This window comes from Portunus trituberculatus, chromosome 28, assembly GCF_017591435.1.
Source record: "Portunus trituberculatus isolate SZX2019 chromosome 28, ASM1759143v1, whole genome shotgun sequence".
Lineage (NCBI taxonomy): Eukaryota > Metazoa > Arthropoda > Malacostraca > Decapoda > Portunidae > Portunus > Portunus trituberculatus.
Window position 1 is genome coordinate 4285579 of NC_059282.1, and position 11691 is coordinate 4297269.

General features: G+C 39.9%; 1 protein-coding gene across 20 annotated transcripts in view; it reads right to left on the reverse strand.

The window, feature by feature from the left end:
• LOC123510358 (MAP kinase-activating death domain protein-like) overlaps positions 1–11691 on the reverse strand; it is a 66790-nt gene that overhangs the window by 40088 nt on the left and 15011 nt on the right. For 19 of the 20 annotated variants that reach the window (XM_045265435.1, XM_045265438.1, XM_045265446.1 and 16 more), the window contains exons 5-11: positions 6639–6798; positions 5883–6072; positions 5391–5548; positions 4917–5058; positions 4297–4455; positions 3848–4050; positions 3381–3504 (exon numbers count right to left, since the gene is read on the reverse strand). In XM_045265435.1, the coding sequence (XP_045121370.1) occupies positions 3381–3504; positions 3848–4050; positions 4297–4455; positions 4917–5058; positions 5391–5548; positions 5883–6072; positions 6639–6798 (1136 nt within the window). The remainder of the gene's footprint in view (positions 1–3380; positions 3505–3847; positions 4051–4296; positions 4456–4916; positions 5059–5390; positions 5549–5882; positions 6073–6638; positions 6799–11691) is intronic. The other variant, XM_045265439.1, reaches the window with a different exon arrangement.

The window sequence follows — 11691 nt, forward strand, 5'->3', positions numbered from 1 at the left end:
TTCACAACAGAAAACTACAATACAGTAGATAAACATCACATATCTTCTAATACCATTATACAATATTCACTGTATCATTAAGGAACAAATTTGTAAAAGAAATAAACAGAATCATCCTGAGTACAACAATTAGTACTTTAAGAACCAATAGGGATCACATAATACAAAAGATAAAAGGGACATGATGTTCTCACACTAGACTGAACTGACAATCACATTCACAATGATTACTTCTGTACTACATGAAGTGCAGATTTTTCTATAACAGACTGGGCTTTGCTGGGTCTGCCTGAGCGTGTCTGTAGCTCTAAGTGTGTGCAACGACAGGGAGCTGTAGGCTTGAGAGTGAGACAAGTGTTAGGGAAAGCATGTACAATAATGTCTTGATGAATAACAGTGAAGGGTCTGGTACAAATAACACTGGGATGAGTTACTGGAAGTATCATGATGAGACTTGAATAGACAAGTGTTAAGGAAAGCACATATAATAATGTCTTAATGATTAGTAATGAAGAATAACTTGAGAGGATAAGGGAAAGTACAAATAACACTGGAATGAGTCACTGAAATGTTATGATGTGACTAAGACAGACCAGAGAATTAAGAAAAGCAGGATTTGTACAACAATGTTGCTACCCAGTACAACAATGTTGCTAACCAGTATGTAAGACAAACTTTTTACTCTCTTTATAAAACCTGTACATTTTCACAATAGTGCTTTTCTAGGCAATGTTTTCATGTGTTATCATTCTTTCAAGTCTTGGAATAAATCATAACAGTTTGTGAGTGCAAATAACAGCAGTATTATATATCTTAAGAGCCTAAAAGAGGCCCTTATTCTCAGAATATCTCATAGTTTTCTTTATCACCAACACTTCAAAATTCCAAGTTTCAAGACTCAATAAGCAAACTCAGCATCAGAAAGTGGACAGGGGAAAGAATCTTCATCATGTGCATAAGAATGAGAAAAGAAACAGTACTACAACTGACAAGAATGAGTGCAAAAGAAAGTGCCAATTAGAATAAACATTAACCTTTTGATTGCTATGACTAATGAGCTGAGTGGAAGTTGAGGCATAACTTCTGAAGACAATTCTGACACCAAAAGAAGTGAAAGAGTGTGTAATTTGAAACTTTCATTGTCTATTGTTTTATTGCTCCTCTACTTAATCATGTAAGTAATCAAATTATTTCAGCATTTGGTGCTTTGTTTCTTCTCAATGAAATTATGTAAGGTTATGCAAAAAGAACAATATTGACACCAAGAAAGTGGTACATCAAATCATTCAAACCTTCCAGTGATAATATCTCCTCAGTTAGATGATATGGTAACTAAAGCATCATATTGCCGTTAACAGTCAAAAGATTAAGTACAGCATTTATACACATGATGAAAGATTATATTTAAAACCCAAACCACCCTGCCACTGCCACCTTCCCTTTCAGCATGGCAAGGTGTCACCAAACCAACAGGACAAGACCAAGAGAATACAAGAACCACATAGAAATCAATCCAACACACAATGCTTCTCTGTTCAAGTTGTATGCAAAAAAAAAAAAAAAAAAAAAATCCTCTCAGATGTAAAGGTAAAATCAATCCAATTCTTAATGTCAACAAAATTCCACAATGTTTCTCAGTTCAAATGACCAAAAACCTGCATTGTTTCTTCAGTAAATCCAACATAGCCACACTGCTCATTGTAAAGGTAAAACTAATCAATCTCACACTCTTTAATGCCAATAAGATTCCAAAATATTCTTTACTTCATGTGCAAATATTGTAAATAAACAAATAAAAATTAAAAATAAAAAAAAGCTGGGAATTATTTCTTGAGTCACTCTAATGCAGCATCATTCATCAATATTCATGTTCCTTAATGCAAAACAAGATTCCAAAGAGCAATTCTGTTCAAATCACACGCAAGAAGAAATAGGATAAATAAATAGATAACCCTGTAACGTTTCTTGAGTCATTCTAATGCATGGTCACTTTCCAGTATTCATGTTCCTCAATGCAAAAACAAAGATTCCAAAAATGCTCTTCTGTTCATGTCATATGCCAGATATTAAGAAAAACCCTGCAATGTTCCTTGAGTCATTCTAATCCAACCTCACTCGGTCATCTGCCACAATGCTTGGGGTGTGTTTTGCAGCAGCACAAGAAGGCATGTTTATGGTATCTTAACCTCAGCCTGTTAATATGTAAGCTCTATACTAAATATATGAAGAAGTTTAAAGACTCTTTTCTCAGAGTCTCAGGAATGAATGTCAAGATGCTACTATTATATCATAAGGACATTATCATTGTTCCCTTAGTCATCTCAGAAATGCAGGTTAACATACTACAAATAGATATTTACACGTTTTTTCATAAGGAATTTTAAGTATATAATTGTTTCCTTTGAGTAGGTATCTCAAGAGTGAAGGTTAAAGTACTTTCATAGAGTGTTTTAAAGCTTATTATTACTCCCTCACTAGCATCTCAAGAATGGAAGTTAAAATACTACTGACATACATTCTTGCACCACCACAAACAAAGCCTGTAGTTACATAACTGTATATTCTGACACTGTAGAGGAAAACAGCAATGCACAGTACTGCCAGCATTCCTTTACTCTTGGCTATAATTCATGTACCCTCCCCAAAAACAACCTGCTTTTTCTCTGATATAAAGGCAAAATCAATCCAACTCACATTCCTTAATGCTATCAAGACTCCACAATGCTCTTCAATTCATCATATGCCAAAAAGAAAACCCTATAGTATTTTTTGAGTCATTCTAATACCCCATAACCAAGAATAAAGGAATGTATTTGCACTCTCCTCTACAGTGCAAGATTCTATGCAGACAAGCCCTTCTCACACATAATCTCCAAACTCTGCAACTTATACATACAATCTGGACTGAATTTGGGAGAAAGGGAGGGACTGTAACTCAAATATACACAGAAAGAGAGGCACAGATATGATGAAATGAATCAGAAAATTAACCAGATCAAGGTTTTAGTGATATTAGCAAAGGATAATGCCACTCACATGAATAACAATGACACTTTTACTACAAATAACACCTTGTTTTATCGAAGCACTTATCAGTTTTAAGGATAGGGAAATGGTTGAGTGAGCCTTACAGCATTTTAGGAGCAACAACAGTCTATCATGGTGTAAAATTAGTAATGAGTATTAGAAAAAAAAAATACATAAACACCTGTATTTCAATGAGTGGCAAGGGAAAAGCATTATTTGGATGTAGCATGCAGGACAGTTAGGTCAGTTACCAGAAGCACCCTGTTGGCACCTTGTGAGAACCCTGTTGGTAACCTCTTGGTACTCTGTTGGAATCCTGTCACTCTCATAGGCTTAGAAGTCGATGGGCTTACCTGCTTCAGATGGTTTTTGAGAATGGTGCACTCCGGCTCAGGCAGTGGCGGGATCTCATCACAGGAAGGCGGCGCTGTGATCTTATTAGCATCCAGATCCACCAGCCACACGTCATCTGGGAGTCTGTGTGAGAGAGTTTAGTTTCCTTACTTCTTCTGTGAGCTGACTCAGAATGTTCAAAAGGTTTCTGTACTGAGTTAATGGACAGTGAAGATTGGAGAGTTGTGAAGGCATGTTACTGAAGGATAAAGGAGTGAGTTTAATTCCCTAATTATTATCTACTATATATCAAACTATGATAAACCCAAATGTAAACACAAAAAAAGTTTCAGAGATAAACTTTCATCTATGTACCAAACAGAAACACATCCAATTGCACACTCACAAAAACTTCAGAAATAGACCTTCAGCACCTGTCTGTATACCAAGCTATGATCTTCCCCACATAAACACATAAAAGCCTCACAGAAATTGCTTCTTGTAGCGGAGGAATGAGGCAGGGATGCCAATGATGAAGGGGGTGGGGGCGAGGAGGAGTTGCTCAGAACAACTCATGCATGTAGGGAGCAGAGGGATGATTGGGAACATGTACTCCAGAGGATAGATCATCGTGACAAACGCCAGCACTGACATAGACAGAGCATTGTTGTCTCGAGACTGCATCACAATCTGGAATAGCAGAAAAGGTATTATTACTTTTTGCATTTATTAATTTAGTTTTCAAGTAGGAGTGAGAGTGTGGTGCTTAGTCTGGGGTATCTTCAACATGACAATTTCCAGCACCTAAGAATTTGATTATAACAACGGCACTAAGAAAGATATGTATTCACTGACAGCCCACAAGATTGTCACAACACTAAGATACAAATACACTGAAACCTCTCCCTGTGGTCCCAGAAAACCTCATTTACCCACCTTCTGCTCCAGCATGATGAGTTCCATGACCTTGATGCAGGACTCCACCCCGAGCAGCTCCAAGGGAAGGTGCAAAGGGAAGTCAATGAAGGAGAAGCGGGTGTGGTCAGGCAGGGCAAAGGTGAGAGGTGCATGAAGTTCCCTCGGCAGCAACTCCAGCTGTGAGGAGAAGAGAGGTGTTAGAAAGAAAAAGATGGTAAGGTTGTTTTGGAAGTTATCTGTTGAATGGACACTATTGGGAAGGAAGGAGACATTGTGACAGTGGTGGTAAATGTGTTTTTTTTTTTCTAGACACTGTTTCTTTGTACACTAGTAGGTGTTTTCTTTATGTAAAAGGAACACTGACAGAGTGGTAAGAGGAAAAAAAATAAAAGGCCCAGAGTTGCCAAGCTGTGAAGAAAAAGTATGAAAAGGTTTATCTAAAATTATAGTCTTGAAAATTTCTTCCTGAAACAGTTCAAGTTAGAAATGGAAAGGAATACAGAAGCTGACAGAGAGTTCCAAAGTTTACCTAGTTTTTCAGAAAGGAATAAAAGGAGGCACTCATCTTCACAAAGTTCTCTATTGATTATGAATAAAACTTCTTTTTCTCTTCTTGTCTTTACTGTGGCTATCCTTACCTCAACTCTGGTCTTGCCCGGCACACACACTGGCGCTGAGAGTAGCCTGAGGATCCACGTCTCTATCTCCCGCACATCATGCATCACTATGCTGGGGACGCCCTCGTGTGGCCGGCCCGTCATCACACTCCACACCGTGTCTCTGCCAAAGAAATGATACACCAGCGATTAAAAACATAGACAAAGCAAGAAAACATGGAATCAGAGGGCAAAATAAGCAGATACTCCAAAAAACATTAGGAGATACCAAACATATCAGATGTCCTGTTTTGGTTTTTCTTTTGTCTATATGTACTAAAAGTTAAGATGATTGCATAATATATACATTTGTGTCACAAACACAGATAGAAAAAAAAAAGAAAAACAAAGATGTAATTCAAGCTTGAAATAATTACGTAGATGTTAAATGCACCATCAAATTAGCAATAAAGTGAGCACCCATCATTCCACATCACTCTGTCACTCCCATCTCACCTGTTGTTCTGTCTGGACGCTCCAACTCTTCTGGGTGATGCGTTCTCATTGCAAGCATCAATCATCCGTCGCAGGAGAAAGAGACACTCCCGGAAGGCGCTGAAGAACGGGTGATGGGACAAAATGCACAGCGAGGTAAGGGAGTGGTTCCTGACACGCTAGAAGGAGAGAAGGTACAAAAGAAAATCAGTAGGGTGTAAAGACAAAACTTTTGGAGGGATTACAGAGAACAGGATAAAAAAATGTTAGTAGGAATAAAGGAATGTGTTTATGTTAGACTCTCTCTCTTTCTCTCTTTCTCTGTAAGTGTCTTTTCCTAACAGCCAAAATGAGAGACAAATAGAGAGAAAAGACATACCTATTAAAATCCCTTGAGTTGACATGTCAATCTTAGTAAAAATAAGAGTAGGAAGACTTGTTTCTTTCTTTCTGGGTACCTCTCTCTCTCTATCCCTTTTTATCTCCCTCACTTCCTCTCTATGTCTCCCTTACCTGTCTTTTCCTGGCAGCACGAGGGGAGGGAGAGTGGGAGCCACCAGTGTCAGAGTCATTGCCAGGCAGGTTCACACCAAGGTGGGAGGCAGGAGAGGTGGACTCGGAGTCACGGCGAGAAGGGGGGCAGTCCCTCTCACTGTCGCTCGGAGCAAGGGTGGAGCGCTGGTCACTGCAGGGAACCAGATAACTGATGGGAACTTTAGGCCTGTCATCAGACTCACTACGACTACTTACATGGTCAAATGAGCAGTAAAAAAGCTAACACTAGCTGCAAAAAGAGTGTGCAATGTCTTTTTAGGTTACAGAAAGGTGTGTCAGCAGAAATTATAAGCTTCAACATTGTGAATAAGACCAATAAGACTACCTGTATGGTCAAGTGAGTACTAATAAAGCTAATAATGGATAAAAAAAAAAGCAGTGTGTAATGTCTTTTTAGGTTACAGAGAGATGACACATAGATCTAAAATAATGTATAGTACCCTAACATCTAATCCCTTTATCAGGCAGTACCCTTGCATCTTATCTCTTTATATATCGGTTCTCAACACCAAATGGAACAGGACAGACAAACCTATGCCAGCTTAACACCTACCCTTCTTCAGGCTCTCATCACCACACAACAAACAGAACTTTACTACATGATCGCTCCTTCAGGTTTCCAACACTAACACACACAAAGAGCAACAAATCTAACCTAACCTAAGATCCATTTAACTTCAAGCTCTCAGTACAGAAACACTCCTCTCTGCTAACCTGGAGAAGGCAGAGTCAGAGCTTTTATCTAGGCTGGTCCTCCATGACTCCCGCTTGAAGGAAGGCCCCCTGTCCCTCCCACGCATTGCTGCCAGGCCTCCCGTGGTCCCGCGCTCCACTGCCCGGTAGAAATTGACACAAATCCCATACCGAGTCTTGCCTGTTGATTCAGAGAGAGAAAAAAATGAATAAATAAAATGGAAATGAATGTTGGTATTTATTAAAAAGAATTTCATGAGTTTTGTGTGTGTGTGTGTGTGTGTGTGTGTGTGTGTGTGTGTGTGTGTGTGTGTGTGTGTGTGTGTGTGTGTGTGTGTGTGTGTGTGTGTGTGTGTGTGTGTGTGTGTGTGTGTATTTACCTAATTGTATTTACCTAATTGTAACATACGGGAAAAGAGCTATGCTCGTGTTGTCCCGTCTCCATATCTATTAATGTCCAGCTTTTCTTAAAATCATGAATATTCCTTGCGTTGACCACTTCCACGTCTAAACTATTCCATGCTTCCACCCTTCTATGAGGAAGCTATATTTTTCACATCTCTCCTATAAGTGGCCATTTTAGTTTTTCCCATGCCCTCTCGACATTCTTCCATTCCACATACACAGATCTTCCCTATCCATTTTTCCATGCCAATCATCACTCTGTATATTGCTATCAGGTCTCCCCTTTCTCTTCTGTTTTCCAGGGTTGGAAGTTGCATTCTTTTCAGTCTGTCTTCATAAGTCAAATCTCTTAAGTCAGGCACCATTTTCGTTGCAGCCCTCTGTACTTTCTCTAGTTTCCTTATGTGTTTCTTTAAGTTCGAGCCCACTGTATTGTTGCATATTCAAGCCTCGGTCTTATCATTGCAGTAATTATTTTCTTCATCATTTCTTCATCTAGATATCTGAACGCCACTCTTATGTTCCTCAATAAGTTCAATACTTCTCCAATTATTTTGTTTATATGTCTCTCTGGCGATAGGTCATTGGTAATTGTCACCCCAAGGTCTTTTCTTCATGACTGGTTTTATGTCTTCATTTCCTATCTTGTACATACTCCTGATTCTTCTTTCACTCTTGCCAAACTCTATTTTCTTGCATTTTGTCGTGTTGAACTCCATTTGCCATGTACAGCTCCATTTCCATATTCTGTCCAAGTCTTCCTGGAGTAGTTCGCAATCTTTGTCACATCTCACTTTTCTTAACAATTTTGCATCGTCTGCAAATAGGCTCACATAACTGGACACCCCATCCACCATGTCATTTATGTAGACTGCGAACATTACTGGTGCCAACACTGATCCCTGTGGAACTCCACTCTCCACCAATCCCCATTCTGATGGTCTGTCCTTAATTATTGTTCTCATTTCTCTTCCTACCAAAAGTCTTCCATCCATTTTAGTAAACTGCCATGCACTCCTCCTACCATTTCAAGTTTCCAGATCAGTCTCTGGTGTGGTACCTTATCAAAGGCCTTTTTTAAATCCAGATATATTCCATCAGCCCAACCATCTCTTTCCTGTATTACATCTATCACCCTCGAATAGTAACATATCAGGTTTGTCGTGCATGAACGCCCTTTCTAAAACCAAATTGACACTCACAAAGTATGTCATTTTCTCCAAGAAGTCTGTCCATCTATTCTTCACCACCCTCTCACACATCTTAGCTACCACACTTGTAAGTGACACTGGTCTATAGTTCAATGGGTCTCTCTTGTTACCTGATTTATAGATTGGGACAATGTTAGCTCTTTTCCAGTCTTGGGGCACTACACCTTCCCTTAATGAGGCATCAATTACTTCACAAACTTTTTCTGCCAATTGCTCCCTGCATTCTCTTAAAATCCATCCTGATACCCCATCAGGTCCCACAGCTTTTCTCACTTCTAAACTCCCCATCATGTTCTTGATCTCCTCCACAGTTACTTGAAACTCCTTCATAATCCCTTTCTGTTCCATTACCAGTGGTTTGTCAAAAGCAGTCTCCTTTGTGAATACCTTCCGAAAGCATCCATTCATAGCCTCTGCCATTTCCTGGGATCTTCACTGCATACTCCATTTACTTCTAAACTTTCAATACTTTCTCTATTTTTGATGTTGTTGTTCACATGTCTGTAAAAAAGCCTTGGTTGGTCTTTACATTTATCAATTATATCCTTTTCTTGTTTCTTTCTTTCTTCTCTTCTAATCAACACATATTCATTTCTTGCTCTTTTGTAACTTTCCCACTGCTTAATCCGTCTTTTCCTTCTCCACCTCTTCCATGCATCCTCTTTTCTTGTTCTAGCCTTTTCACATCTATCGTTAAACCAGTCCTGCTTTCCAACTTCTCTATGTTGTCTTATTGGTACAAATTTTTCTCACCTTCTTTGTATATTTTTATAAATTCCTTCCACTTTTCATTTGCTCCCTTAGCACTCTTGAATTTCATCCAATTTGTCTCTTGAAAGAATTTCTTTAGGTTTCCAAAATCTGTCTTGGCATAATTCCATCTTCCCACTTTATATTCTTCATTTCTTCTAGATTTCTCTTCGTCTATCACCTTGAACTCCAAAACTGCATGATCACTCTTTGCTAAAGGGCACTCCACCCTCATCTCCTCAATGACCATTGGCTCTGTACTAAAGACCAAGTCCAGTCTTGACGATGCTCCCTCTCCTCCAAACCTAGTATCTTCTTTGACCCACTGAGTTAACACATTTTCCATTGCCAGTGTCAATAGTGTATTTCCCCATGTTGTCTCTGATCCTTCCATTGACCAGTCCTCCCAACACACCTCTTTACAATTAAAATCTCCCATCATTATAGTTCGTTCACAGCCACCCAACATTTCTTCCAGACATGTTCCTGTATCACTTATCATTTCTTCATATTCCTGTACTGACCATGCATTTGTCTTAGGTGGTACGTACACCACTATGTAGTGCCTCTTTTTCCTTCATTAGTTTCTGCTCTGATCTTTAGCACTTCTGCCTTTCCCATACCTTTTTCACTTGATCCACCTTTATATCTTTTTTAACCAGCAACATCACTCCTCCTCCCATCTTACCTACTCTATTTCTTTTCCAAACATTATATTTCCCTTCTCCAACCATCATCAGGTCTTCTCCCTCTCTCAGTTTTGTTTCAGTAAGACCCACAATATCTGGGTTCTTGTCCCTCAAGTAATCGTTGAGTTCTAAAATCCCGATATCACTCCATTTATGTTGGAATACATTACATTTCGCTCATATGTAAGTTTCTTTAGTCCTTTCTTGCTGTACTTTTCTGGGTTATGAACCACTTCCTCAGTCTCATATCCAAGATTCTCCAGAAAAACTCTTTCTTCTCCTCTTCTGTCCTCTCTTCATTTTTTTCAAAGCCTCCTTTCTCAACTCATTTAACATTTCTCTTTCCTTTTCACCGAGATCTCTTCTCAACCAAATCTTCCTTGTTGTTTCCTGCTGGGCTAGCCTCCATGACTTCTCCACCAATTCATCTACATCCTTTTGTGACTTAAGTTTGATTCTTATTGGCCTCATACCTTCTCTTGTGAACTTTCCAATTCTATGGAAGTCCTCTATTTCTTGTACTAGGTCTTTTCCCTCCTCTTGCACCACATTAATGATATTATTTATCACCTTTTTTATGTTTTTCTCTCTCTGTGTGTGTGTGTGTGTGTGTGTGGTTAGAATAAAAACAAGTTTGGGTTTGTAATGGATTTTGTATTTCTTTTGGAAGTATTGTGCGTACATGTGTGTGTTGAATGAGTACATGATGAATGAGAATGTGTGTGTTTTGTATTTATAGATAATGGAGGAGGAGGAGGAGGAGGAGGAGGAGGAGGAGGAGGAGGAGGAGGAGGAGGAGGAGGAGGAGGAGGAGGAGGAGGAGGAGGAGGAGGAGGAGGAGGAGGAGGGAGGTGAAGCAGTAAAAGAAAGGAAGGAAGACAAAGATTATAGGGAAAATGTCAGAGAGAGAGAGAGAGAGAGAGAGAGAGAGAGAGAGAGAGAGAGAGAGAGAGAGAGAGAGAGAGAGAGAATCGAAGGGGTAGATACAGTGACACTATTGATCTCTCTCTCTCTCTCTCTCTCTCTCTCTCTCTCTCTCTCTCTCTCTCTCTCTGAAATTCCTCTTCCTCTCTCTCTCTCTCTTCCGCTTTCCTCTCCCTCTTCTGCTTTAATCAACCCTTTCCTTTATCAAGCAAAATGGATCTCTCTCTCTCTCTCTCTCTCTCTCTCTCTCTCTCTCTCTCTCTCTCTCTCTCTGAACTTTGAACTTTCTTGAGGTGATTTGAAGCACGTTTGGTTCCTCCTCCTCCTCCTCTTCCCTTCCTCCTCCTCCTCTTCCCTTCCTCCTCCTCCTCTTCTCTTCCTCCTCCTCTAACTCGTTTGCACAGAAGAAAAGCGAAAGTCTGCTGGCTTCCACACACAAGTTTTCGAAAATATGCTCTCTCTCTCTCTCTCTCTCTCTCTCTCTCTCTCTCTCTCTCTCTCTCTCTCTCTCTCTCTCTCTCTCTCTCTCTCTCTCTCATTTTTGGAAGGTTTATATCTGGCATGGAGATATTTCTGGGAGGAGGAGGAGGAGGAGGAGGAGGAGGAGGAGGAGGAGGAGGAGGAGGAGGAATCCCTTACGTCAAATAATAAAAAAAAATCAAAAATCCTCCTAGCTCCTCCTCTTCCTCCTAGCTCCTCCTCCTCTTCTTCTTCTTCCTCCTCCTCCTCCTCCTCCTCCTCCTCCTCCTCCTCCTCCTCTTCTTCTTCTTCTTCTTCTTCTTCTTCTTCTTCTTCTTCTTCTTCTTCTTCTTTTCTTCTTCTTCTTCCTCCTCCTCTCCATCTTCTACCTCCTCCCCTCTCCATGTCCCTCCCCTTCATCTTCCTGTCTATTTTTTCTTTTATCTCCCTCCTCCTCCTGCTCATCCTCCTACTCTCGTCTCTTCTAATAGACACACACTGACTGACGTAACAGAATGACGTCACATATACATCACTCTTCTTCCTCCTCCTCCTCCTCCTCCTCCTCCTCCTAATTTCAACACAGGTGACATATTCTTCGTCAGGTATCTCTTAATTAATTCCTTAGTGGGTGTC